A 27,837-nucleotide genomic window follows, 5' to 3' on the forward strand; every position below is an offset into this window, starting at 1 on the left:
TCTGCACAACCACTGCTTTGATCCCTTCCATAGTGGCAGAGGAGTGGGATCTGGTGGTGACAAGAGGAGGTTTCCAATGGTAAAGGCTGCCCATGCCATGCTGGGGATCGAGAAAAGACAAGGGTGACCATGAAAAGACAAGGGTGACTGTGTGACACATCAGAATGTGTGTTGGTTGGGTTGGGTGCTGGAGACCAGAGCACAGAGGATGGCAGTGTGATATAGCTGGAGCTGTCAAGCTATGGAATACACCTGGGAGAAGTGATGTGGCTGCTGAGTCTGGAAGTCCAGGCAAGATCTAGCTCCTTATGCCTCACCAGGTTGGTGAGCTGCCTTAGCAGCCCTGTGGAGAGCTCTGGTCTGGTCCAGGGATAGTGCCATGCCAGCAGCACACTGCAGATAGAGGGCTGACCTCCATCTCTCTCATTCAGTATGTCTGTGCTCATGAGGGACAGTGAGGGGCTGCAACCCCAGAGAGCCAAGCATGGAGAGCCCTCATGAGCCCACAACCAGGGTACCCAGTGAGAGCAGCAGGGAGCCTGTGGGCACACAACACATTGCAAAAGGCACAGCCTGCCCCAGCTCCCTCCAACCCAGCCCACACAAGGACCCTTTGTGGTTGCCCCAGTCCAGGCTCCCTCTGCATTGTGGGTTCACGGGCAGCCCCAGGACCCAGGTGGGTCCCCACTCTGCACTGGCTCTGCTCCCTGTGCTCCATGCGTTGCCGCTGTCTGAATTTCCACCCAGATCCATCTGGATCTCGTTGGGCTGCTGGCACTGAACACTGGGGTCTGGAGGTTCCAACACATGGAAGCCATTAGAGCGGCCGGGTCGAGGTGCAGCAAGGGGGCCACATGCAGAGCAAGGGGGGCTGTGCAGAGGGTCCTGTCTCAGCTGTCATGCTGGTGAGGGCAGGGGAGATGTCCTACACAGCCGCCTGTCTGCATCCTCTTCTGGCACTTAGCTTTGGCATGGGTCTCTCTCAGCGCATCCATGCACCTGGGGAGAGGACTGAAGAGTTTGGGAGGCAGTCCTGCTGCCTGTGCACCTCCTGCAAGGACCATTCCCAAGCTGGCACCCACCCCTCCCTTGGCCCAGCATCATCTGCAAAGGGGTTTTGCCTGGACAGTGCCAATGATAGCATTGGCATATCCCCTTTATTGGCATCTCTGCTCCGTCCAGCCACAGCATGGGGGATTGGGGCAGAGGGAAGGGGCAGGGGGTGTTCTCTTCTGCCTGCTGGCGGCTGGTGGGGGGTGACAGGCAGGGATCAGCACCCCTTGGTCTGGCACTGATGCCTGGCACCCCTGGGAGCCAACACCCATGGTCCCCGTCAACACTAGGCAGTGAAGTGGGGCTGGCTCAGTGTCTTATCCCCATTTGTTTAGCAGCGCTCAGAGGCAGAGCTGGCCTGTCACCCTGAGCCTGAAGTGACTCCAGCTGGCTCCCAGTGGGCTCAGGCAGTCCAACGCTCCTGAGAGCAGAGCTTCTCTCCTTAGGATCCATCCTGCAACCCCAGGGTGTTGGGGGCTCCGGCAATGTCCACAGCTGTGGGGTGACCCAGGGGCGTGGGGTCCTTGGGGGCCAGCAGTGGCATCAAGTCCCACACGTGGGCAAGCGGGTGCAGGGAGCAGGGACCGGCCAGGGCTCACTACAGGATCTGAGCTTCTGCGAGAGAGAAGACAAGGGGTCAAGGGGGACACTGGGGACACTGGGATCACTGACCTGCCCCATGCTCTGCATTCCCTGCTCCACATTCCCCACCCTGCACCCCAACTCACTTGGTAGTGCCTTCAAGTGGGTGGCAGCAACCAAAAAACTGGGTTTGGTCTTGTCCTTGCCATGTTTCCTCACCCGGAGCCTGGGGATGAGAGCAACGGCAGCTGAAGACCCCAAGCAGCCTTCCTGAGCATCAGGATTGCCCAGATTCCCAGTGATCCTGATGTGTTTCCATCCAGTTGTTCCCAACTGTGCCCAGCTCAGCTAAACCAGCTCCAGGGCTACAGCAGGAACTGGTCACCAGATAGAACAGGATTGGGATGGGAACAGGGACTGAGAGCAGAGCCAGAGCATGGCAGGGAGATCCCATGGTGGCGGGATGAGAGGGGACCTGGGGACAGGATTCCCAGGGAGCAAAGGCACTGGGATGGGATATTTGTGCTGACTCTGGAGTGTGAGACTCTCCAGCAAGAGCCTTTGAGAGGATATTAGAGGGAGCAGCATCTTGAGGACATTCAGAAAAAGGTCCCTTGGATCTGGGGTCATTAGAAAGAGCCCAGGCAGGCTGGGCAGTAATGGGTGTGCTGGGAAGAGGCACTGGTGTGGCACAGGGGCAAGGGGAGCATAAACCACCCTACAGGGCATCAAGCGTGTTTTGGCAGGGAACTCAGAGTAGGGCTGGGGGATCACAGGGCACTCCATGCTGAGGGGTCAGGATGGGATGGGGAACAGCAATCATACAGCCCCTCCTTCTCCAAACCCAGCCTACCAGATGAGGATAGTGATGACAAGAACAGCAGCCAGGATGAAGAAGGCAAAGATCCCAAGGGACACCAGAACAGCCATCTTCTCCAAGGGGTCACTGTGATCTGGGACAGAGAGACTGTCACAGCTGAGGGATGTCACAGTCCCCAGCACCCGGGGGACCCTATGGCAAGCTCCTGGACACTCCAACAGCCCAGCCAAACATGGACTTGGGGCAAGAGACCCTTCCCATTGCTCTCAGCAGCGCACATGGCACTCCTGCCCACCACCCCTAGCTCTACTCACTGATGGGCTCAGGGTTGGGAACCTGGGAGGGCTCCTTAGCCAGGCTCTCCAGTCTGGCATCTGTAGTGGTTTCTTCACTTGCTGTGGAGGCCAGGTCTGAAAGGACAGAAGGGATGGAAACACTCACCAAAAGCATATGCAGCACACCAGGGACCCACAGAGAGGAGTGTGGAAGGGTATCTTTGTGCCCCAGAGGTCCCATGAACCCAAGAGTTTCATTGAGGTGCTAATGGTAGTTTGGAAGCACTGCTCTGTCCCAAGTCTGTGAGGGTCAATTCCCAAATGGCACCAGCACAGCGGCAGACTGACATAGGCTGGGAGATGTTTTGTCCTCCTGCAGCTCTGCCTCCCAACCTTAAGTGGCCCTGGAGTTGAGACTCTGGTTGATATTTGGGGGAATGAGTGCCATGGGGAAGGTACTGAAGAGGTTCAGAGTTCTGGAGGGACTTTGGGGAGGGAGGTCACAACGTGGTAGGCTGCTGGGGGCTGCAGCATGTCCCTCTCTCACCTCTGACTGGTGTTGCCCGGGCCTCAGCACTCCACTCGCTCCAATTCCCTGCATCCAGGAAATCCTTGGCACTGACTTGGACCACGTGCTCCAGCCCAGCGAAGGCATCCGTGATAACCTCAGACAGATTCACTGTCTCTACCTGTGCCAGGCAGAGGGGAGCTGTGGGGCAGGCAGGGGCACCCCTCCCTGGCCCCATGCACACCCCACTCCTGTGCTGGCCCTGCCTTTCCTTGCACACTTACCATGGACCAGGAACAGTGGATGACGGGTCGGTACTGGAGCCGAAACCTTAACTGGAAGTGGGGTTCCTTTGGCCAGGAGGAAGGGTACTTCCAGCTCACATGGAGTCGCCGCGGAGCCAGAGGGATGGGCTCCACCACCAAGCCCTCTGGAGGGTCTGGCTTAACTGTGTGGGAAAGGACAGGAAGCCCTTGTCAACCCGCACTGCTGTGCACAGGGGTGTAGGGTTCCCCGCTGTCACCCACAGGTAACTCGCCAGGGATGGACAAACAGTGGGACAGACAGCTGGATGGATAGGGACTCACTGATGGCCTGCATGGTGACATCAAGAAGGCGGTAGCTGAAGCCCAGGGGGTTCACCTCGGTGATGTTCAGGCGGTAGGAGCTCCAGAACTCTGACCTGTGGACGGTGCAGGTGCCAGGGAGGGACGGATCCTGAAGGCACAGCCCCACATGCCCGTTCCTGTTCCTGCAAACAGGGAGGCGGGCTGGTGACACATCCTACCTGCCCACCATGAACAGATTCCAAATGCTGCCAAAGAGGTGCCATGGAAGACCCTCATGCTAAGACCCCAGTGGAGGAGGCAGACCCTGGAGGAGGAGTGCTCAGCTGCACTCACCCTTCCAGAGTCCAGCATATCCCTCTGAGCATGACAGAAGGGACCCTCATCCCAGCTCCACACTCTGCCTGGGAAGGTCCCTCCCTGAGGCAAACCCTTCTCCCACACTCCCAGGGTAGCTGGGAAGTAGCTGGCTCCCTGATGGGAGCCCAGCTCTTGCTTTGGGGTCCCTGCTGAAGACAGAAGCAGGGCCTTTGGGATGGGGCCAGTCCCTAGGGAGCGGGAGCAGGGTGGGAGTCAGTCCTACCTCCGCTTTTCTTCGCCTGTCAGGGATTTCTTTCTGCCATGGAGACATATGGAAAAGCAGATGATTAGGATGAGGAGGCAGCACAAAGTGAACCCCACCATGGCCCAGAGGAGGGAGAGGACACACTGCAAAGCAGCCCCACACTCCCAAGCTGACATACACATGTGACAGCATGGGGCAAAGAGCTAAAACCATGTCCACCTCTTCTAGTGAACAGCCTGGCAGCAGGAACTGGCAATCCCAGGGAAAAGAAATGGGACACCCTTCCCTGCCCAGGATTTCATCACACAGAAGCAAAGACACTGATAAAAGCAGCTCCCCAGAGCCTGGCTTCACCCTCCCCCTAAAGCCTGCCAAATCCCATGCTTCCACTCCCCCTCCCTGTGGAGCCCCTGATGCTCCACTCAGCCCCTTCTCCACCAAGCCCTTGGCTCCTGCAGCTTTCAGCAGGGCTGTGCTTTATGAGCTCCATAGGACTTCAAAGCCGCCTGCTAATTTGGCTTGCAGGGATAATTAGAAGCAGCAATGCTGTCAGGGCTCCTTTCATCCCAAAGCATGCCGGAGTGTGGAGGCTTGCAGATGACCTGCTTCTCTTTTATTGTCCCTCTGGTGCTGGCAGAGCTGTCAGCAGGGAGGGAGCCTGCCTGTGCCATCACCCCCAGTGCTGCTGAGATCCCCACTGAGAGCAAGCAAATGCTTGGTGCTCTGCTCATCCCAAAACAGGACCTGCTCTGGGGTGCAGCATGGTCCTTGGGGCAGGAGGTGAACCCAGGGTGTGTGTGGGATGGCCAGATGGATTCGGTGGTTATCCTTGGCTGTGACCCAGAGCTCACACCATAACAAGCCCAATCCATGCCCTGTGAGGATACTTCACCTGTATGTGGTGATGTATCTGGTGGGGAGGAAGGTCTCCATACTGGAGGTCCAGGAGCAAGAGAAATTCTCATAGTCAGATGCTCTGCAGTACACAAAGGGAACTCCAGGCAGGTCTGGGGTCCGGGAGAAACAGCAGTCAGCAAGGAGTCCCCCATCCCACAGCCCATCCAGCACACAGGGATGCCTGTGTCAACACCAAGCCCCCTTTCGGCAATTCCCTGGCAGGACTGCAGGCACCACACTCCCTCTAGAAGAGCCCAGCTCATAGACATGCTACTCACGCCCCAGACGCAGGGACACAGTGTGCAGGAGGCCACCATCCTCGCCATGGCAGCTGTATGCTCCCACAAAGGCCAGGCTGGCACTCGGCAGCACCAGGGATCCCTCCTGGATGGCTGAGCCCTCTGGCAGCGCTGTGGCCCCTGCTCGTCTCCATCGCACGGGTGAGCTGAGGAGGAGAGATCAGGCAGGCTGCGTGAGAGGACAGAGATGCCCAGGCCCACCCTGTAAACCATCCCATTGGAAAAATCCCTTGATGTGCACGGGAAAGACTTACCTGGCACGGACACCAGGGCATGGTAGGGTCACATCTGTCCCCAGCTGTCCATACTGCACGCCTGGAGGGACACACATCCCCAGATGAGTGTTAGCACTCCATACCACCCCACGCCAGGCTTGGGGGTGCAGGTGATACAGCCCCTGGGGCTATATCCCACAGTGGGCACTGGTTATGGGGTCTTGCTTCATGCAGGTACCACCATAGGGGACTAGTAAGGACACGTCCCAGTTGGGGCTGGGCAATGAGCAGAAACACAGGCTGGCCATCACTGTAGCATGTAGGGCTGTGTTTCATGTAGCCCTGGTAGGCCTGTTCCTGTCTGGGGGAAATGGGGTGCCCTCAGGGTTCTCATGCCTGGGACATGGGGAGGGGTGCTGTATGGGGGCGCTTGGTGGGGGTCTCACCTTCCTCTCCCCAGTCTTCAAGGATAGCAAAGGAGGCTGATGCCAGGGCTGCGAGGAACACCATCACCCTACCCAGGCCTGGGATGGAACTGCGCATCTGGATGAGGCAGACAAGGGGAGGAGAGAGTGTTATTGCCTACAATGGGGCAGCTGATATAGTCCACAGCCCACAGTATTCCTGCAGGGCCTTGGATCCTGCATCTCCCTCTCATTTCACCCATCCTGCTGGGGACAGAACAGGGACTGAATCCTGGGACCCCAGCTGGGACATCTGGCAGTGTCTGTGCCACAGTCACAGCTGGCTCCTGGCTGCTGAGCAGTCCCCATGCCTGGAGCGGGGATGCAGGGGGCAAACACTGACCAGGAGCTTAGGGCTGTGTGGGTGGGTGGGATTAAGGGCTCTTTGCCATTGCAATCCTGTGCTGGGAGCTTTGGCTGGCTCCCAACCCCAGGGTGGTCCAGAGACCTGTGCATGTGCAGCTGGGATGGGAAGGGACCAAGGAGAAATTCTGGCCTGTATTTACAAGGCAGGTGACAGTAATCAGATCTAAACAGGCTCACACAGCCGGGGAGAGCAGGGCTGTGATAGTTCAGGTTGTACCAAGTCTCACATCACTGCCCATGCCAGCACCCACTGTGAGGCTGGTCCAGGTAAGTCCCCATTTGTGGGAGAACGGCGCTGAGATCCCTTCCTCACGCTCCGTGATCACCAGTGAGAGGGGCAGGGGATGCAGGCTCAGGGATCTGTGCCCTTTCCACCCCAACCTACACCACTGTGGGCACATCAGCCAGTGCCATCCTGGCCAATACAAGCCAGCATTGCCCTGTCCTGCCCTACTACCATCACCCTGTCCATCACAGCCAGCAGTGCTCTATGATATCCTCCCAATCCAGTACTCTTTCTGTGCCAGCCAGCACTACCCTAAAGCATCTGGACCATCTGCAGAGTCCTGCATCAGCAGGACATATGAGCCAGTGTCACCCTGTCCATCCTAGCCCAATCTGTCTGTGCCAGCAAGCATCACCGCAGGGCATCCGTCCTGGCCAGCATCACGCTATCCCTACCAGGTGTGCCACATGGTCTGTGTCAGTCAGAAATGAATGATTTCTCCCTAGAAGACTCCACTGTCCACCCCTTGCAGCTGGACAGGCCTGCTTATTTACACCCACACTGTTGGGCTCTGCTCCCAGCTGCAGGGAGGGGCTGAGGGCACATAAGGCAGTAAGCTCCCTGCCAGCCCCAAGAGCAGGCATAAATCTGTAGGCATAAATCTGTGTCCCCCTGGGTTGAACAGCTGAGAGACTGGAGGGAGTGGTGCTCCAGCTCACCCCAGATCAGCAGCCAGTTCCCCTCCTGTGGCCAACTGCCCATGGCCACAGACCTTTAAACTGCCTGGCGAGGGAAGCAAGAGCTACAAGGCAATCTGCTGCAGGGGGGGAAGGCATGTGGCACCCCACATCAACCCTGTTCTGAGCATGCCAGGCAGCTTCAAGCACAAGCCCCAAATGTAAATAAAATAAAATAAAAATTTCCTGAGACTGTCATAAGCTTTTCCTACCAAACCACCCTAGAAATGTTCCCAAGAAATACCAGTCAAAAGGTCTCTGCCAGAACTATGCTGGTAAGTAACTGGGAACATTTGGCCTGAAAGTAAAATATTTTGGTGATGGGAAAAAAAAAAAAAAGAAGACAAAAATGAGTGTATTTTTTCTTAAAAGCAGCAACGAAAATTAACTCAAAAATCATGTGGGCTAGAGTGAAGGAATAGTTCTGGGGGGAAGAGGAAGGGGAGTAGGTGTATGAGTGTGTGTCAGGAAGAAGGGAGAGTGTGTTAATATACAGAGAGAAAAATAGCTTTAAAATAGAATAATTTTTTCTCATGACCACCCTGGTTTTTCATTCAAACACTGCAGAGGGTATCCATAATGACCCTAGTGGTTAAGTCTGGTTAGGGACTACTAACCTAGACCCTAACCCTAGAGGTCCCTAACTCTAACCCTAAACCTAACCCTAAGACAGCTCATCCTGATAGCCATTCCTCATCTTCCACCCTTCATCACTTTGTCCCAGGGTCCTCCAAGAGCTCCCCATCCTCACCCAGCACCCCAAGAGCTCCCCTGCCTCAGAGGGGCACCTCTGCAGCGCAGAGAAGGCAGCAGAGCCCCTCCAGACACGCTGACTCAGTAAACGACCCAGGTGAGCACTGCCAAAAACTATCCCTGGGGACACAGAATCACTGCAGAGAAAAGCAGCAGGGCAAGCCTTTCCTTGCCTGCCCAAAGGCCAAAAACAAAAGGGGAAAGAGCCACAGAACCCGAGAAAACCCAGAGCCCTCGTCTGCCCCAGGTGCAGAAGCAGGGTAGGGGGCCAGGTGCTATAAGACAGCCTGCCCAGAAAGGATCCCCTTATTTTCTGCCACCAAACTCCCCAGCCAAGGGACAAACAGGCATGCAAATGAACACAAGTGTGTGAGTGGCCAGGCCTACCTTCCTTGGTGGCTCCTCACCCCCACAGATGGGCACATAGGCAGAGAAAACATTCCTTGATGCTTGCACCAGCAGTGACACAGTCTGGGGACACAGAGTTGCGGCACAGTGGTCCTGGAGCCGGGCCGGGACAGAGGGAACAATCAGAGCTTTTCTTCCTCCCTTCATGCTAATCCTGGCCAGAGAGACGCCTGCCGCCAGCCCGGGGCTGGGTGACATTCCGTTGCCACAGCCAGGGTAGAGGAACCCAGATCGGCCTGGGGGCGTGGTGCTGGTGGGAAGGGCAGCAGTGCTAGACCCTGCTCCTTCAGCACAGGATGCTCTTGTCACTGGCATGGCCAGGGTGACCGGGCAGCCTCTGGCACCCGTGGATGTGAGCCAGAAATGCAAGGTTTCACTCTCCATACCTCCCTGATCCTGCTGTTCTGCTGGGGCACCATTTGAGCTCATGCAAATGGTTTTGGGCAGTGGTGGAGAGAAATCCTGACATAAGCCCCTTCCTGCATGCAAACTGAAGTGCTGTAAGCCAAAACTTCCCTCAAAATCATGGCCATATGCACTGGAACCAATGCCTATATTGGGTGTGACAGTTCCCTTGGCATAGCTGATCTGTGCCATGCCCTGCCATGGCCTAGCAAAGCCCAGCACAGATTCCTGGGGGAAGCCAATTTTCCATTGTGCTCAGTGCTTTGAAAGACATTGGGCTTTGTTTCCTTAAGATTTTTTTTTTTTTGCTTCATTTGAAGTTGGTCTTCAAAGCAAATGGGCTGCACACAGAGCTGGGGTGACTGGGACAGGGTCAGAAGCAGATGACACTGTGCCTCAAGGCTGCAGATGGCAGCTTGGAGACTTGGGATGCTCCCCACCGAGCACAGAAAGCTGGAGTGCCTCGTAACCTCTTCCTAGGGTGGTTGGAGGCAGCATTGCTGCAACAGAGATATGACAAATAACCCAGGAGCACTTGGCAGCTCTGCCTACCCTGTGCCAGGCCTTGACGGGAGTCACCCACCTACAAAAGCAATGGGCAGAGGCCCAAAGCTGGCTCTAATGTCCCAGAGATGGCACCACTCTGAGCATCCCCTGACCTGGGGGAGCATCCCTGGCCCTGTGCTACAAACTCTCCTCTCTGCCAGTGATTGCTGTGGGAAGAATGTCCTATGCTGAAATGCAGAATACTGCAGGAATTGTTTCCCTGTGGGGAAATGTGCCTCTGGAGCTGTGCCTTGCTAATCCCTCTGCACCTGACAGGCCTGCAGAAGCACCATGCCTCGCTCTGAGGAGCCATGGCATGGTCTGAGTATATCCCTGTGGCTGCTGATCTGCCCAGGGCCCTGGAATCACCCCATCCCTGCAGCACTGTTGGCTTCCATCATCACTGCATGAACGTGTGCCTGTGAGGGGACCATCAACCCCACTGCCGGATGGTCTCCTGCAACAGTCAATCCTGTCCCCTAAATGCTGCTGGCACCCTCCCTGGGTGTCCAGAGAAAGCCCAGCAGTGGGTGCTGGAGGGAAGCATGACCCCCACCACCACCAGGGCCACCAGGGCCATGCACAATCTCCAGGACTACTAGGAAGCATCTGAGGCAATACCTTGCCCACCTTGGGCACTGTGGGGGTGATGATCTGAGCACTGTCCCCAGTCCCCCACCCCAGTGCCTTGGGGATGTCAAAAAAAGGCTGTTTTCCTCTGCACCACTTTGGTGGGGTGCATGGGCTCCCATGCTTGCTGTGGGGGGTGTACCATGCATGCTGGGCTGTGCCAGAACACACACATGCATAGCTGCAGACAGTGCAATCCCAGTGCACTGGAATTACCTCAGTTAAACCAGCAAAACCAGTTGGAGTCTTGCCCTGTGAGGCCAGTCCAGTCCCGTAAGACCTGTGCACAGTCTGAACATAGGACTAAACCCAGTATAGTCCTGATGCAGGGCTTAACTCAGGACAACCCAAATATTGGATTATACCCCACAGCCCAGAAGGAGAATTAAATTCCACCCAGGAGGACAATTAAATCCAGTGCAGCCTAAATGTGTGGTTAAACTCAGCCCAGCCCAGGAGTGGGGCTGAACCCAGCTCAGCCATAATGTGAGGCAGGACCTAGCACAGGTCAAACATGTGGTTATGCCATGCTAATGTGGAGTTAAATTCGGCACAGCTCAGGAGTGGGGTTAACCCACAGCTCAACTCAAACACAGGGTTAACTTCAGCACAGTCCAGTCATGGGGTTACACAGTTCAAATGTGGGGCTAAACCAAAAGCAACCCTGCCATAAGGTTAACTCCAGCTCAGCCCAAACACAGTGATAACCCCAGCATTATCCAGGGAACCAGTTATCTCCACAGCCAGATACAATGCACATCTCCATCCAAACTAGACCAACCCCCTGGTGATACCCAGCTGACTACAGCCCCAGTGGTCTCCAAAGCCAAGCCCAAACCCCTCCATGTCCCAAGGGTAACCTCTTTCCTCTGTGGAGCCAGCAGCTGCCAGCTGTTTCTGGTGCCTGGGGTTGGGGGCCCCTACACACCCCAGCATGCCAGCAGCACCATGGAGATCAGGCTCTGCTCCTACCCCAGCTGGGAAACTCTCACCCCAACGCCCTGATTTCCACTCTACTCTGCTCCATCCTGCAGGAAGAAGTCTCTGGCTCCTGGCTGTAACTGCAGGCATCGGCAAGGGCCAAAAGAGCGAGGGCTCTGTTTAGCAGCCAGCAGCCCTGACACTGTGCCAGCTGGCAGCGCTTGCATTCTGAGGGAGGAGAGAAGGGGCGCCCCCCTCTCCATCCCCATCCCCACACTCCTCTCTCCAAAGCCACGTGCCAGAGACATTCCTAAAAATAATCTCCCGGCTGTAAAGACACCTACCAGTGCAGTAGCTGTAGTGCTGGTGGGTTTCTTTACAGCTTGGAGATTATTTTTAGAGTGGAGGCATGGAAGTTGGTGGGAGGGAGTGCTGCATCCCCACTGTCCTTGTCACATGGTTACAGGACAGGGATGAGCACAGTGATGGATCTGGGGACAGGGGTGGGACCTGCCAGCAGAGAGCTGGGCCGCCCTGTGATTACAGCAGGGTGGGAAAGGCTTTTCCTGTCCCAGGAACATTTTGGGATTTGGACCTTTTTCTGCTCCTTTTTTTCCTGCCCAGTATGGCAGAGCAGGTACCAGCCTGCAGCCTGCCCCCCCCCCCCCCACCCCGGGACCATCTGCACCTCCCAGAACAAAGTTCCCTCATAAGCTGGCTCTGGAGCTGATACAAGAGTGCATGTATCCATAAATGTAGGGGACAGACACACATGTACATACTTGTGAACACCCCAGGCACACCCAGCTCCCTTTGATGCTCCTCATGAACTCCAGCCTGGGGCTGGGAACTCTGATCAGGAGCAGGGCCCCACAGCATCCCCCATACATGATGCTCCCCCTGCCCTCCCCCTGCTCCAAAGATGGCCAGAGCCCAAGAGCCATCAGGCTCAGCTCCATCCCTGAGGCACGAAGGCGCATGGGTCAGCCAAAACGCAGCAGGGCCAAAATAAACAGCTCACCTTACACAAATGCTCCTCCAGCTAGCAATTTGCTGTCACTCCTTTTGCAAAACAAAATCCCTTTTGGGCAAGAGAAGGATTTCAGAAGTCATTAAGGACCACCTGGGCAGCCATATAAAGCCATCAGCAAGGGGTTGGCCTAATAAAGCCACCAGAAAAGGATGTCCTGTTAACCTCCTGTATACCACCAGCAGTGTCCCTGTGGGAGAGGGGCAGGGGGATGGAAATTGCAGACCCCCAACAATGTGTGATGTGGGGATAATGGTGCCAGTCTCCTTCACCTGATGGGATAACCATGACCTGTCTTCTCCAAGCTTGGAGTCAACCCTACCTGCTTTCATAGAATCATTGAATAATTAAGGTTGGAACAGACCTCTAAGGTCATCAAATATGCCACATGGAGGCGGCTCAGGGGTGGCAGCTGTCTACAAGGCACATGGCAGGAACAGAGGCTGGGGAAACACCTCACTGGGGTCAGCACCCATACCCCCATACCACACTTCTTCCCAAGTCAATCAGATGTCAATGCCCAAGCCAAAAGGAGATGGAAACATGGCAAAAAGTGGAAAGAAGGGAAAAACATGGAGGCTGTAGTACAGGGCCAGGGGATGGGGACTGAGCCTTGCCGAAGTTGAGAAGGTTGGAAAAACACCATCCAGCTCATTTTTGCTAGGGGAAAAAAACCCAGCCACGTTCTGAAAGATTAAGTGTGATTGTATCCAAGAGGGGGAAAGCAGGGCCATGCAGTGAGTGTGCTGACACATCTCCTTCCCCAGTGTTGGAGAGAAGCCTTAGCCCCACTCGAGGCCAGCTCTGTTTACAGGCTCCTATTGTCTCTCTTTTTAAATTTGGATTCCCCCCTCCAATGCTATAGTTCAGAATAAACAAAAGCAAGCAGCCTCTCACTCCAAACATTTCAGCCATCCCAAGCTTTCTCTGGAGGGGGGCTGCCCATGGAATTTTCCTCATCCAAAAGAATTTCGAAATGTTCCTGTTGCAGCCTGCTCTGACTGGAGGCCAGGACAGCTCTAAAATTCTTCATGAAATGCTTGAGCTGCCCTGTGCACTGCCACAGCTCTGGCTATGCCCCAAAGCTCCCCCCATGCACAGAGAGATCCTCTGGCCTGGCCAGAGGGGAACAGAGGCACATTCCAGCCTGCATAACTCCCCACAGCTCATCCCATTCACCTGAAGTGAGACAGCAGGCCTTGGTGAGGCTGGATTCTACTTTCCTATTTTAAGCTGCTGCTTCAGTTCTTATTGCTTATCCAGTCAGCAGTGCTGGTGCAAAGTACTTTGGTGCACTGGGGGGTGTGTGTGACAATGCACCCCAAGAAAATACAGTACTACCCTTTGCAGGCAGCATCTCCCTAGCACCAGGCAGAGGGGAGAGGGTGCAGCGGGTGCCAGAGCTCCTCCCAGGAGCAGTCAGTGGCACCTCGAGCACCAGGAGTGCTTTTTGCAGCAGTGATGCCTCTTCAGTGCTGCTGGGTGGCCACAGGGGCAGGCGGAGAAGGAAGGGATGGTGTGCTGGTACATCCCTGAGGATGGAGTGGGGGCACAGCACTGTACCCTGCACACCCCTGTTAGATGATGTGTGGAAGGGAGGACAAAATGTACTCCAGGATAAGCCAAATGCTGCGTGACGCCTAAATGTGCTGCTATTCCTTGGCGCACATTGTGCTGTCAGGGTATGCACCCTGGTCCCAGAAGAGGTGAACCAGAGACCCCCAACAGCTCTCTTGGCTTTGGCTGTGTACAGATATGAGGTGAAACCCATGAGACCCTGGCATAAGGCTGCCAGCACTGCTCCACCTGCTGGTAATGGGGGCACTGGAGGTAGATCCTCCAAAACTGGAAGGGGAAGAGCCCAGCTAAAAAGCCCCACAAAAAGCCAACAGTTGCATGAAGAAGTACCTAAAGCTCAGTCCAGCGTGGATTTGGACGTCAATGCAAGCCATTGGAGTGACTTGGCATGCTGATGTCCCTTGTCTGCTGCCCAGAATAGCCCCTGAATGGGTTTCACCACGTAGGTGGTCCTGTAGCCCAAAACACAACCTGACATGCTGGGGAACCCCCACATCCTCCCTCCCTTCTCCTGGGGAACATGCAAATTTTGGGGACTGCAACCCCTTGATGAGCATGCCGTCACCCCAGGAAGGCAAAACATTGCTGGTCCCTGCTGCATCTCCCACCCACAGCATCCCACCCTGGTGGGCACAGAGCCCTGTGCCACTGCAGCAGCACTGGCAGGGGAGAGATACCTCAGCTCCACGCCGGGATGGAATCTTGCTGTGGGACAGGGCTCTGCCGGGTGCCCCCGCTGCCTCTGCACCATCTCCCTGCACCGCCTCGTTGGGTTCTCCTCCTCCACGGAGGTTGCTCAGTGGTTTGGTGTGGGAGCAGTCCTACCCCCCCAACCCCAGCAGCCCCCTCCCCTATAAAGGGGCCAGGCAGCGGCTGTGTGGGGAGCAGAGTCCCCGACACAGCAGATGGGGTCTGTAAACTGAGGCTCCCCCAGGTGTGTTTGCCTTGGCCGGGGCTCAAGCCCGTCCAATTAGAGCTATAGAAAACATATCTCACAAAAAAACGAGGGGGAAAAAATAATCCTCTCCCCTGCGCTGGGGCCCAGGGTTTGGCTGGGTTTTCTCGGCAGGCCAAGCACAGGCGATGCAGGCTCTGCTGGCAGCAGCCCGGGGAGGGCGGGATGTTTGTGGATATTAAAATGCAGTCGTAAAGTAGAAGAAAAGGGCAGCCTTGTTTCAGAACGAGTCTCCTAGGCTTTCCCTTCTCCCGTCATGCTCGGCACCTGGACGGCAGCAAGACCAGCTCCTCCTTCCCACACCCCCCCCAGCCACCCCCAGCTCACCCAAGGGCTGAGGTACTGTCAGTGAGACCACATTCCTCACAGACTGAAACTCAGTGTCTCCAGAAGGGAGCAGATTTGGGAGGGTCCCCCTCTACAGCGACCCATATTGGGTCAACATTACAGCTGTGCTTCTATAAAACCCACCCCTGCACATCCCTTCCTTGTCACCCCTGCAGCTCTCTGCTTTCCCTTGTTCACTGCCCTGCCTACATGGAGCCAAGGCTGCCAGGCTCCAGCTGCTTGGCAGCAGCCACATGGCAACACCACTGGTACTCCACTGGTTCGCCTCTCTCTGCCTCCCTGCTGAAAATAAAGTAAGTTGGATGGTCTTTTGGTCAAGGCTTCAAATTATTCACAGGCACCCAACACCCTGTGCCCATGCAAAATAAGGGAGACATGGCAGATTCCCATTCCCAGGGACCCCACAAACCTCTGGAGAAGCCCTCTCCTTGGGATATCTCCCCAAATCCATCCCTGAAGCAGGATCCTGCCTCTCCACATCATCACCTCTGCCTCCATGCTGCTATGTCCAGCTCTGGAAAGTCATAGCAGGAGGTTGGGAAGCAGTTGCAGGCAATAACTCAGCAAGGGTGCCTCCATCCCGGCCCACCTGCTCAGCTGGAGATGCCCAGCACACATCTGGCTTCACCACTGCCTTCTGTCCCCCTTCCCAGCTTAGTAAGGAGGGGACTTTGGGCTGTGAGCCTGGAAGGCCCCCCACCCCCATCCATCCCCGCCCCCATCCCTCTCCCTTTGCCCTGTACAGGCTCTCCAAGCCCCCGTCCCCCTGCCCCACGGGGATCCGAGGCACATCATATCCCCAGCCACGGCCCAAATGACTAACACCCCGGCAAGCGAACCGGGTGCCGTCGGGGTGAGCAGGGCCTGTCTCTTGGCCACGCTCCCTCCCCGCAGTGGTGAAATCACGTCTGGAGAAAGCCCGGGGAGTGAGGCGCCGGGGCCCCCCCGCTGCTTCCCAGCGAGGATGCTTGCTCCCTGCCTGCTGGCCGGCGGCCCCCGCTCTGCAAACCCCACATTCCAGCAGAGGGGTGCTCCAGGCATGCAGCCTGCAGCAGAGCCTCATACCTCATCTCCTCCTCCTCACTCCGGATCCCATAGCGGCATCCCAGCTGTGGAAGTGGCTGTGAGATATGGAAACGCAGCAGCGAGCCCCAGATGCTCGTAAAAGTGCTCCCGGGGAGTGGGCAGGAACCTCTAATCTCCCTGTAACTTCTGTAAACCCGCCAGAGGCTGGGGGGGCAATCGGGAGGTGGATGGGTTGGAGGAGGTACCCCTCTCGCTGACAAACACCCCCCCCTGCCCCCCGGCCACGGCAGAGCAAGCTGGCTCATGGAAGGAGCTGGTGGATCGGGGTGCCTGGAACCAGCCCTGGGCAGCACCAGAAGGGGACAGCGAGGGACGGGCCACCGGCACTCGGCCTCGACCTGTCACACGGCACGTGTCGGCTACGACGGGGCGTGACTAACGCGGCTCTGGGAGTGCCTCCGCCGGCACGGGAGCGTGGCTCCGGGTTAGGGTTTAATTATCTGCCTTCCTCCGCAGCCCATGCTCTCCGCTCCCTAAACCGCCACAGGGACCCCTGGAATGTCGTCCATCCCCCGCTGGCCGGGGCTGCTGGCATGGAATGAGCAGGGTTGCGGCGGGGAGCTGGCTGGGAGCATGCCGAGGCTGCAGCTGGGGGCTATAAAAAACACGGCTGTGGTATGCAGCGAGGCACTGAGAGGGGAATAAAATAAAATCAGGTGGTGGATGAGTCGGGTGCTTGCTTCTGCACCAGGTCTGGCGATGGTGCTGCTCCCCATCACCCCTTCCCTGCTCCCTGCCTGGCTGACTCCCGGTGAGGCTGGGGCAGAGTGGAGAGCTGGGATTTGGCAAAAGGTGGAAGACGCAGGGTTGTTTTGGTGGGGAGTGGAGGGGGGTCAAGGCTGGGGAAACAATCGCTGGCTCTTGTACATGGGCTCCTACCCAGGATGGAAGCATTGCAGCCACCCCTTGTCCAGCTCAGAGACGCCTGATCCAGGCACTCAGACTTCTGGCAGCTCGCACCGGAGGATTAACCATGTGCTGATGGATGGCCAGAGCTGCTTTTGCCAGGAGGAAACCCCACCATCCCCCAGCACCCAGATCCTCGTGGGACCTCATCCAGAGGGGACAGTAACACCACAAGCTGGGTGCAGAGAGGGCTCCCCTCAGGCCAACAGGGCATGTCCCTTGCCCACGGACATGCCATGTTTGCACAAGTCTGAGCAGGGGAAGGTCAGATTAATTTTAAACCTGAATAAACAAGGAAAGAAGGCAATGCCAGAGCTCGCCCTTCTCAGTAGGGATGCCCAAAAGCAGAGTACAAGCACCTGCAGCACAGCTCTGCCCTGCCCAGGGGTTCACATTCCCCTAAGAGAGCTGGAACAGACCCACAACCAGGGGCCTCCCTTTTCCACAAGGAGCTCCCAGCTGAGTCAGTGTTGACAGCAGGGAGAGCAGCTTCTGCTTGATTCTGCAAGATTCCTCTGGTCTCCACAGGGAAGCATGCACCCTGGGACCCCCATCCCACTGGGAACAGCACCAGGGCTCGCCTGCTCCCTGGCCACAATGCACAATGTGGTCTTGGGAATGAACAAGGAGGAGAAAAGAAAATAGTAAAATTGTTTGTAAGTCAAGAGGAAAATGAAAAAAAAAAAAGAAGTTTGTGTTTTTCATGCCAAAAGGAAAATGAAAACCAAAACATTTTGTTCTAAATGATAGGCCTTGTTTAGTTTTCAGTGGTTTTACTTTTTAAAAAAGGTTTGAGTTGAATCAAGCTAAATTTATCTTCCAAACATTACCTTGGGGCAGGGAATAAAATAAATTGGAAAGAAAGAAAGAAAAAAAAGAATAAATCAAAACATTTCATTTGGAAAATGTCAAGAGCAAAATGCGACGGCTTTTCCAGCCTGGGAGAACCGCAGCCGGGCGCTGAACCCAGCCTCAGTTCACAACTTGTGATGGGCCCCCCCGAAGCAACTTTTTTTCCTGAAAAATAAAGCAACTGCTGTGCCAGTTGATGGCTGGCATGGCTTGTGCCCTGGTGCCTGGGTCCCATCAGGGATGCCCCCACTGCCCATGCCAGTCCCCAGGACCTGCTGCAGCATGGAGAGGCCCTGTTACAATCAGCAGCCATGCGCATGAGCTGAATCTGAGCTGAGCTGCTCTCCAAAACTTCTCTTTAAATGTCTTTTCTATTAGGTCAGCATTCCTGCGTTGCCCAGGGAAGGTGGTTACGGCCAGCAGCCCAGCACACAGGCTCCTCGGTGCTTGCTGCTGGCTGTCCGACAGTGAGCAGCCTGCCCACGCTATTAAATTACTGAGAAAAATGGATCGTTTCACCAAAAATTAGGTGCAGGATCCTCTCACACAGTGGCAAGGCGAGCTGGTAGTTGGAAATTCATAGAGCTGGCAGCAAATGCTGCCTCTGGCTCTGCTCCACCCTCCTCTGGTTGTGGTGAGGGATGGTAGAAAGGCATTTGCTGCCATCCCTGAAATGCTGCTGCTGGTGGAGATGCAGCAGTCTCGTCGCCAGCAGCAATGTGAGGTCCCCCACATATCCTTGCAGGGTTAAATGCAGCTGCACAGTCCCTCTGACCTTGACAAGTGAGGAAAATAGGTGAAAAAAGCTCTCAGAGACCTTTCTAGGCACTGGAGGAAGAAAGTTCTCCATGCACGGCTCACCATCAAGCACCTTACTGAGGGGGACATGTCCGATGGGCACATAGTTTGGGGATGCAGCAGGACATGCTGCCCCATCACCATCCCATTCTTAGAGCAGCACCACAGGGGTGCTTCCCCACAGACCTTGCCTTGCTCAAGTCCTTCATCTATCCATCATCCATCTCAGGCTCAGCGTAAGTACCACAGCTGCTCCACCTGCTCCACCTAACCATCCTCCCGGACTACTCCAAGCCCAAGCCTCTGTGCCCTGCTGAACTGAGCTCTCCAAGGCATCTCCAGGCCAAACCACCCAGCTTCAGGAGCTGACAAAGAACCGAGTGCATATCTGCAAACTCCAGTTGGGAAAGAGGAATGTGGATGTGCAGCAGATCAAGAGCTGTGTCAACAAGATACTCTGAGAGACCAGTCCCTCACACTGACTGCTCCCTGTGCCAGCACAGGAAATGGAGGCACTCATCTTCCTTGCTATGTACACTGTTTTTTGGATGCTGGGGTGCAAGGACTGTGGGCACAGTCCCAGCTGGAGAGGGGAAATGGAGCTAGGCACAGGATCAGGGAGGCCAGAGAAAACGGATGCCTCCCCTGGCACAGCCATGCTCCAGTCATGAAGCTGCAAAACTCAAAGCCAGGATGGGGTGGAGCAGCCTCAAGGGGGCCATAAAACAGCCCAGCGGGAGCCTTGCAGGAGCTAAAAAAATTCAAAAGCAGCCAAAGCACTGAGGAACCCCTGGGGTCATGTGTTGGCCCTTGCAAGACAAGGATGGAGCAATAGCTGGTTGGGTCCACCAGCTCCTCCTAAGCCTTGAGGCCTCAGGCAAAACTCATGGAAAGCAAAGACTCCTGCAGACCTCCCAGCAGCCGGAGGCTGGCCCTGGCCCTGTAAGGAAGTCTGGAGAGGTGCCAGCTGGCCTGGGCACCCTGAGTGACAGCAGCTTTTGCAAAACCACACCAGGCCACTGGGCCAGGCCATCCCTGGAGACCTTTGCAGGGCCGTTGCAGCACAGCTGTTGTGAGCTCTGTCGCAACACTGGCATGGCACTGGGCTGGACCACAATGAAGACTCTTCATGACAGCCCTTTCTGGTTTTCCCTATCTATTATTGCAGGAAGGTAAGGGCTGAACTGTGCCTTTCAGGATGTTACTGAATACAAAAGGCACTGATACCCATGCGAGCCTTCATCAAAAAGAGGCTGGTGATGTGCCTTTGGGACTATTGGTCTGGCTAGGATGAAAGCCTTCTGTCCCAAAGGAAGGGGATGGTGAAAGCATAGGAAGGCGAAGGAAACAGCTGGACAGGCACAGCCACACCAGCCTGGGGGCTCCAGGGATGCTGTGCCAGCCCTACTGCCTCCCACGTGCTCTTCTGTGAGGACATCCACACCCCTTAGGCTGCCAGCAGGATGGCAGGCAGCAGCCCCAAGCCCTGTCTGGAGCTCCCCAAGGTGGGACAACACTTAGCTACAGCTGAGCACAACACTCCTCAAAGTCAACGGATCAGAAGACCCTCCCAAAACAGCCACAAAGATGATGGTCCACCAAAACTGTAAGCTTCTTCCTTCCCTTCTTCCCCTCAGTGTGTCATCAGCACTGGCTTCTCAACAAGGGTTGGAATGCCTTGTTTTCACTTTGGGAGGTGAAATAAACCAGAAGATGCCCAAATGATTTTCCTTCCACCATAAGGATTTCATTAGATGGTGGAGCCCTGAACTTTCCCACCTCTCCCTATATGGCAATCTCTGCAGGTCCATAACAATTTTCATTATGCAGTTTCTATTTTGGCTGTCTCCATACTGAGAGGAATGGACCAGAGCTGAGCAGTCTCTGGGGAGCAGCCCCAGGCTGATTTTCAAAGTGCTTTCAGCATCCTCCCTTCTGGCCAATGCAGTCTTGTCTGCATGCAGGCCATCGCCACCTGCATGGGACAGCCCCATGTCGAACTATGTCAGATCTCCTGAAGTCCCTCCAGCCTCTTTGTCCTCTCCAAAAGCATCTTTAGACAACATGTATGAGCAGGTAGATGTGATCTTCCCCTGCCCAGACTCTTCCAAAATTCCTCAAAAGACTTTTCAGCAATGACCAAAGCCTGCTGCAGCAAGCCCAAGCTGTGCTGATCAGATGTGACCAATGTGACCTCAGTGAGCAGTCCTGGTAAGACAGAGGCAAATCAGTTCTTGACAGATTTCTTGTCCCTCTTTTCCTGGATGCCCCCAACTCAAACACCAGAGTAGAAGGAGCATTTTTTTTGCCATGTCTCAGACTAATACCACTAGAGAGAAGGAATTGCACATTCCAGCCCAGCCATCCACCTGTACTGGAGAGCTTGACAGATGCTCCAGGGGCTGCAGGTGCTGTGACCTTTCAAAAGAGCCCAAAGCTCACCCCATCCCACTGCCATGCCAGGGTGACTCAGAGACCTGGGAAGCAGTCAAACTTGAGAGATAATTCCTATTTACACACTGATCCCTGGAAATGTGCTACTAATCTCCAGAGGAATTTTCCTTTTTCCACAGAAATAGTCCATGAAAGTCTGGCTATTGGAGAAGACTCAACCACAACTGCAAGGTTATCTGTGCCCTTCCCTATTTTCATAACGTGGATGGGAGAAGAAAACCATCACTGGGAGGTGCAGAGAGATTTGCTGGTAGAAACTCAGGTCATAAGGTCGTGGCATCCCCCGCCAGAGAGATTTGGTGATTTTCACACATGCAATGCTGTTGTAACCACAGGAACACTTTGAAAAACCAAAAACTCTCTAAACATCCCAGCAAGCCAACTCAGACATCCCAGAGCTAATCCCTTATGCTGGCATTGTATCAGCATCCCAAATGCTGTTGAAGATCCTGTGTGTTGCCTATAGGGAAGAGCTCTCATACCATCCAAGCTCTGCCCTTGACTACATCTTGGGCAGGGGCAGAGCCACCCTCTTTTATGCCTAAACAAGAGGAGGGGAAAGAAGCTGTGAGAGATGCCAAAATTATCCAAAGGGAGAAAAGCAGAGACACAAGCCTGCACCTGCCCCTCCCATGGGAAACATGTCGCAGGGGGTTTTCCTCCAGAGCCAAACCCGCGGGAGAAGAGGAGGCAAGAATCCTTTGGCTTCCTTAACCTAACAAGGAAGCTATAAATATAGTAGGGTAAACACTGGAGAGGGAGAAGAGGTCTTGAACTAAAAGCACAATGTTGGCAAAAACCCACAGGGGAATAAGCTCTCCAGGAACGCATTCGACAGGAAACCAGAGGGAGGTTGAGGCCTGTGTGAGCAGGAAGAGCCTGGAGTTGCCTTTGAACAAGAACAGAGTGGAAATAAATGGTTTAAACTGAGTGCTCAGCTAGTTCATGGCAGGTGAGGATGCCATGTACTGTTGCCATCCATGAGGGTTTCCCCATTCAGGAAGGTCCAGGTGAGCTGTGTGAGAAGGGCAGGAGAGGCAGGACACCTTCATGTGTGGGCTGCAGCTGTGGGCCACCTTGATGCCCACCCAGCATGACAGCTTCTGATAAGCCCAGCAGCTGCAAAGGGGAACTGCTGCTGCTGCCACGATCAAAATGGCAGGGAGACTCACTGCGCCATGAGTCATTCATTCATCCTTCACAAACAGGGCCTGCACTTGGCCAAGCATCCTCCTCCCCCCGCTGCTGGGACAGGGAAAAAATGGCTTATTAGATATAATCAAGTCAAGTTTTCCCCTCCCTATGAGGTTCCTCTTCCTGGAATAGGAAGCACAAGACCAGAGCTCCTTTTCTTCCACTTTCCTGCAGGCTCTGCCATTAGCAGCATCCTCCAGGGAGCCCTCCCCACCACCCTACTGAACCCCACATACCCTGTTCACCCACTACTGGTGACATCCAGCCCTGAGCACAACCCTGGTGTCACCAGTTTGACTCTGTGCCCCACCTCCAGTCCCACTTTGGCTGCCAAGGTCGGTTTGCAGCTCTCTGGAGAGCACATATTGCCCATTTCATTTCTGCCCAAAAAGTACCACATTGGTAGGGCAGAGGGTGATGAGGGAGCATTGTGGCCATATCTCATCCTTGTCCCTAACACAGGAGGGCCTCCACCAGCTCCCTGTGAAGATCCTTTCCCTGTGCCCAGTTGCCCAGTGCAACTGGGGCAAGAGGCTGAAACATACCATTGTCACTGCACATGCTGTAATTAACCTCGCTGAGACCTCCCACCTGTAAACAGGTAGAGTGGAAACATGCCACCTCCTCCTGCAAACACAACAGCCAGACATGGGGCAGTCACCTCCTGGCACACAAGGCACTTAGGCAGCTCCAGAAGTCTCAGCTCTGGCTATGCCACCAATGCCAGCCAGTCGAAAACCATTTTATGTGCAAGGTAACACATCTGTGAGCTGCTGCAGCGCTGGGTTTCTTCCCATCCATGGGGACCAAGCACAAGGTACCCTCAGGCCCCATCACAGTGGGGTCACAGTTGCTGACAGCGATGTCCAAGCCCTGTGCTCAAGCCCTGTGGACACCTCTGACAGCCTTCACCAGCCCAGAGGCAGAGCTCGGAGGGGACCTTGTGGATGACACAGCCAGCCTGTGAGGGTGGTGGTGAGCACAGCCCAGGGCTGGCCACTCATCGGGACTGGCACGGGACAGAGAAGCTGGGATTGACAGACACAGAATCCTGGGGCAAGGAGGGACAAGGCAAGCAGAGCCCTGCCAGCACCCGCACATGGGAAAGCGCCTCTCTCAGCGCCTCTCCTAATTGGGAACAGCTTTTCCCTGGACCCCCCAGGAGAAGAGGGAGCCCTGCCAGGGGGGCGCTTTGCCTGACATTCCAGTCTTTCTTCAGAAAGCTCCCTCAGAGACAGTAGAGGTGTCCAAATCGGGAATGGTACGGGGTGGTCTGTGGAGGCTGGGGAAGAGGCTGAAACATACCAGCCCAGGAACATCAATCCCCCGAGCATCCCCGGGCAAGGCGGAGGCGCGGAGGGCGGAGAAGGGGGAGCAGCACTGGGAGCTCACAGGCAGCCGGGACGGACCGGGAGGGCAAATCCCTGGCAGCTGCTTTGTGAGGGGACACAGACACACAGACATCCACACACACCCGCACAACTTTCTCCACCCGGGCAGCAAACAGCTCCGGGAGCTGCCTAATCGCAGCCGCGCGTCCCTCACCGCGAAGTCGGGGCGGCGGCGACTCGCTCCCCTCGCGGGCTGGGGACCGGGGAACTGTTCCCTACCTTCCTGTGTGGCGCCGCGGCTATGTGTCCATGGCGCTAGCGGAGCGGGAGCCGGGCCGGGAGCGGGAGCGGGGCCGGGAGCGGGGCACCCACACCGGGCTGGCTGGGGCCAGTAGCGCAGGCGGTGCGAAGCCGCCGGGGCTGCCGCCGCCGCTCCATTGGAGCAGGGCTCTGCCAATCTGCCGCCACCAGCCCGGGACGCTTCCTGCCTTTGAGCCGCCCCCCGGACCGGGAGGGATCCAAACCCGCGGCCCACCGCTTGCCCGGGATTCGCGGTCCCCCTGGGGCTCCCCGTCACAGTCTGGAGCGCTGGGATGGGGATCCCACCGTGGCGCACGGATGTGCGGTGCCCTGCGCAGCGCGGGTGTCCCCCTGAGGCTCAGGAACCCCCCGAGAGTGCACAACCCTCCCCGGTGCTCTCGGAGGTCGGCATTCACCAATCATGCCTGCCCGCATCCCTGCATCCTGCAGGAGTGGAGGCAGGCAGGTCCTGCCTGTGACTCAGTTTCCCTTGCCCCTAGGCGGGCCATTTCTTTGGGGTTTATTATTGTGGTGGTTTATGTGATGGGGAGCATGCCTGGTGAAATCTGGCCGCGGGGTTTGCGTCCCTGAGTTGAAGAAAAGGCTCGTTCTTCCTTGCAGCTTGTGATGTGTGTTTTCATCCCTCTTTTGCAGGACGCATCCAACACCCAAGCTGCTTTCCCTTGGAAATGGGTTTGATTTGCCATTTATTGCAGTAAAAATTCTCAAGAGGAAAAAGATTTGTTGGAAGTGTGCAACAGGAAACCAGCTGGTGAAGACCCACTGGGAACTTTCCTCTCCGGTGGCACCTGAGGCCAGGTCTGGTTTGGGGTTTCCCCATGTGATGCCATCAAGGCTGGCACTGCTAGAGCCCTGGGATGGACCCAGTATTTCCCTCCCCACATTGTCTCTACCTGTGCAGAGATAATGGCCACATATTCCAGGTGTGTGCAGCACGCATATAGCACTTTCCCTGCAAAAATAGAAGGCTCTCTAGGCTGGCAGGAGTGAACAGGGTCATAGATGCCTTCTGCAACCCTACAGTGACAAACTGATCCTTGCCATATCCAGGCATATCCTTGAACCCCTGAACGCCTGAACCCCTGAACCCAGAGTAACGAAAGATTACCTGCTCTTGTCCAAACCTATCTCTTCAACATCACAAAAACATGCCCATGAGCTATCTCAGCTCCTGTGTATTCATATGATACTAAACTAGTGTTTTCCTTCATCCCAGCTCTCCCATGCAACCCCACCATATCAGACTTTGGGAGAGGTGGAGGCTGTGTGTGGGGTGAGCAGTTCCTATACTGGCTCCTGGCTGCACTGTGAGTGTTGAGATCAGCCACGGTTGAGGCTTGGTGCTCACATCGCCCAAGGAACAGCCCAATGTGGCACATCTGCTTGTGGCTGAGGCTGCTGCCTCACCAGCCACACGTGGCCAGATCCATCTCACCTGCACTATAAGAGCTGGGGATGTGCCAAGGCTCGGGATGTTCCTGCTTGAGTCAGCTCACATGGCCTTTCAGGTGCTTTGCAGATGGGGTCTGGTTCCACCAGCCTGCTCACATCTTCCCTCAGTTAGTGACTCAGGTGGATTTGGGAGCCTGGTGATGTAGGAGAGGCTGGTCCTGGGCAGAGAGAAATTTCCTCCATCCAGCTCCCTTTCCCACCTCCTGATGCTGCTCTGCTCTCTGCAGCCTACGTGAGCTTAGGGACACTGAGCATCTTCTAGGATTGGCCAGCTCCTCTGGAAGGAGCAGAGTTGGACAGGCTGCAGCACGCATTTGGCCCTGGGAGCAGACCCTGAGCTTTCCTCAATGCCTCGTGGTGCTCGCAGTGCACCGAGAGCTGGGCTGCTTGGCGCCACTGCTGGCCGGGAGCCACACGCTGCTTTCTCCGCTGCTGCAGTGCTGGAAAGCTGAACCGAGCCCAGCACCTGGGGAAACCCCCAGCTCTGCAGGGCTGGGGCAACCCTTGGGGGTGGGAATCTGAGAACAGAACCTGATTTGGAGGGGTGTCTGTGCAGGAGGTTGGAGCTGGCACTGTCAGTGGCGTGCTGGGAGGAGGGATGTAGTGGGATCTGGACTGTGTTGGGCCACCAGCTCTGAGCAGAGCTAGAGACTTGCAATGTTGCATGAAGAAGGAAGAGGTTTGACAGTGATGTAGGGTCTGCTGGATGAGCAGGGCACTTAATGGGGCTGCATGCACTGGGGGGTCCTTGGGGCAGGACATCCCTGGCACAGGGCAGCTCTGACATTGCAGCTCTTCCTCTGCTCCATCCTCAGGCTTAGATGAGGATCATGGGCTTCACACACCTCCTAGCTTCTCCTTTCTGCTATGGCAAAAGGACATGTTCAGGCTGTTTGCAGCATCCTGTCCAACAGCTGGTCTCCCTCTCAGCGGCCCAAAAGGACTAAATTTAGGGACCAGAGGGTCCCTTTCCCTTTACTCTTGAGCAGAGAGGAAGCTGACAGCTCTTGTCCAGGCAGATCAAGGCTTGGGCATGTGAGCAGATGTCTGGGGGTTAAATTACACTACCACAAATCCATGCAGGACAAGCTGAACTGGGCCATAAGAGCTGTGTGCTGCCCTCCCTCCCTGTCCGCAGCTTTGCCTTACTCGCTGCTGCTATGTGCTCAAAGATGCTTCCTTCCCAGAAGGAAGCAGTCACATCCCTGAACTGGGCTCCCATGTGCTAGGCTAGGTGAAGAGATTAAGAGGTTTGGGATCATGAGTTTGAGACCTGGAGCTGGGCCAGATTTGAAGTGAGTTGTGTCATGCTGATGTGCAAGTGCCCTGTCATGATGATATGCTGAGGGATGGGGACGCTGGTCCTCAGCCGTGCTGGCTGAGTTAGCACTTGCTGGATTTCTGCCTGTATGATGTGAGGGGAGCAGATGGATGGAAGAGGACTATGGGGACTGGAGATGGGTACATCTGAAATCTGTGGTGTCCTCTCACGGTTTCTGTGCAGAGGGGACTGCCACAGGATGTGTCTCCTCATGAGCAGGCCTGGCTGATGGTGTGAAGCCTCTCCCAGTACCCATTTCAGAGCTGCCTGTCTGAGGATGATCTAAAACCCTGCAGCCTGGGCAAGGATGGGGCACACACATGCCCTGGAAGCCAACCCCAGTGACTGTTCCTGACATCCTAGAAACACAGGTGATCATTCCAGAGGTGCAGGTGCCTGCTGGATGCAGGGCATCTTGGGGCAATGGGGCTGTGCCCTTCAGCACCACCCTATTTGCCTTGTGTGGAACTTGCCCTATGAAGCCTCCTGCTCAGTGGCTTTGCTCTGGCTGGCTTGGCACGTGTCCAGGCTCTGGCTGACGTGCTGTGGGCATGGCCCCGTCTGAAGTGCAGGCTTGTTGTGTGTTTATCCTGGCCAGCCTGAGGTGTACAGGAAACCAGAGAGCTCTGCTGCCTGGCTATCACTTTATTTATTATGGTCACAGTTTGGGCTGCCCACACCGTGAAATTAAGGTAGCAAAAACCCCAAGTGCTGCAGCACAGTTCCTGCCCTACCAGCCCTGCTCTGCTCTGATTCACACTGCTATTCTGGAGCTGGGAGTAATCCTGTCCTGGAGCGAGATGGCAGGATGCTTGGTGCTGTGCAAAGATCATCCCGTCCAAGAGTAGGGTGACTTTTCCCAGATGTGTCCAGCCACACTGTACCAGGAAAAATTGCTGATGGATACCCAGACCAATGTCACATCACAGTCATTACCTGTGCTAACACCTGGTTGTCCCAGTCTGGTTACATCTT

General features: G+C 55.7%; 1 protein-coding gene across 4 annotated transcripts; it reads right to left on the reverse strand.

Annotated features, from left to right (window-relative positions):
• Nucleotides 1-1,062: 1,062 nt before the first annotated feature.
• On the reverse strand, nt 1,063-27,837 carry IL11RA (interleukin 11 receptor subunit alpha). Of its 4 annotated transcripts, none has more exons than XM_053931692.1 (13): nt 27,799-27,837; nt 6,227-6,323; nt 5,820-5,880; nt 5,545-5,711; nt 5,262-5,376; nt 4,388-4,420; nt 3,826-3,989; nt 3,523-3,686; nt 3,278-3,419; nt 2,770-2,865; nt 2,489-2,588; nt 1,782-1,861; nt 1,063-1,668 (listed from the first exon to the last, which is right to left on the reverse strand). In XM_053931692.1, exons 2-13 carry the CDS (start codon nt 6,321-6,323, stop codon nt 1,652-1,654), a joined length of 1,236 nt encoding a protein of 411 aa, XP_053787667.1. In that variant the 5' UTR covers nt 27,799-27,837; the 3' UTR covers nt 1,063-1,651. The 4 variants fall into 4 exon arrangements, with proteins under 4 accessions (XP_053787667.1, XP_053787666.1, XP_053787665.1 ...); XM_053931691.1 differs by lacking the exon at nt 27,799-27,837 and adding an exon at nt 24,048-24,137; XM_053931690.1 differs by lacking the exon at nt 27,799-27,837 and adding an exon at nt 8,714-8,733.

Source organism: Vidua chalybeata, chromosome Z (genome assembly GCF_026979565.1).
Source record: "Vidua chalybeata isolate OUT-0048 chromosome Z, bVidCha1 merged haplotype, whole genome shotgun sequence".
Lineage (NCBI taxonomy): Eukaryota > Metazoa > Chordata > Aves > Passeriformes > Viduidae > Vidua > Vidua chalybeata.

What these genes read in the sequence shown, in the direction of transcription:
- IL11RA (XM_053931692.1), bottom strand. Translation starts at nt 6,323, where the DNA reads ATGCGCAGTTCCATCCCAGGCCTGGGTAGGGTGATGGTGTTCCTCGCA. An exon ending in TGAAGACTGGGGAGAGGAAG is followed by an intron (nt 5,881 to 6,226) that starts GTGAGACCCCCA and finishes GTGTCCCTCCAG; the next exon opens with GCGTGCAGTATGGACAGCTG. An exon ending in TCCACTGTTCCTGGTCCATG is followed by an intron (nt 3,420 to 3,522) that starts GTAAGTGTGCAA and finishes TGCCTGGCACAG; the next exon opens with GTAGAGACAGTGAATCTGTC.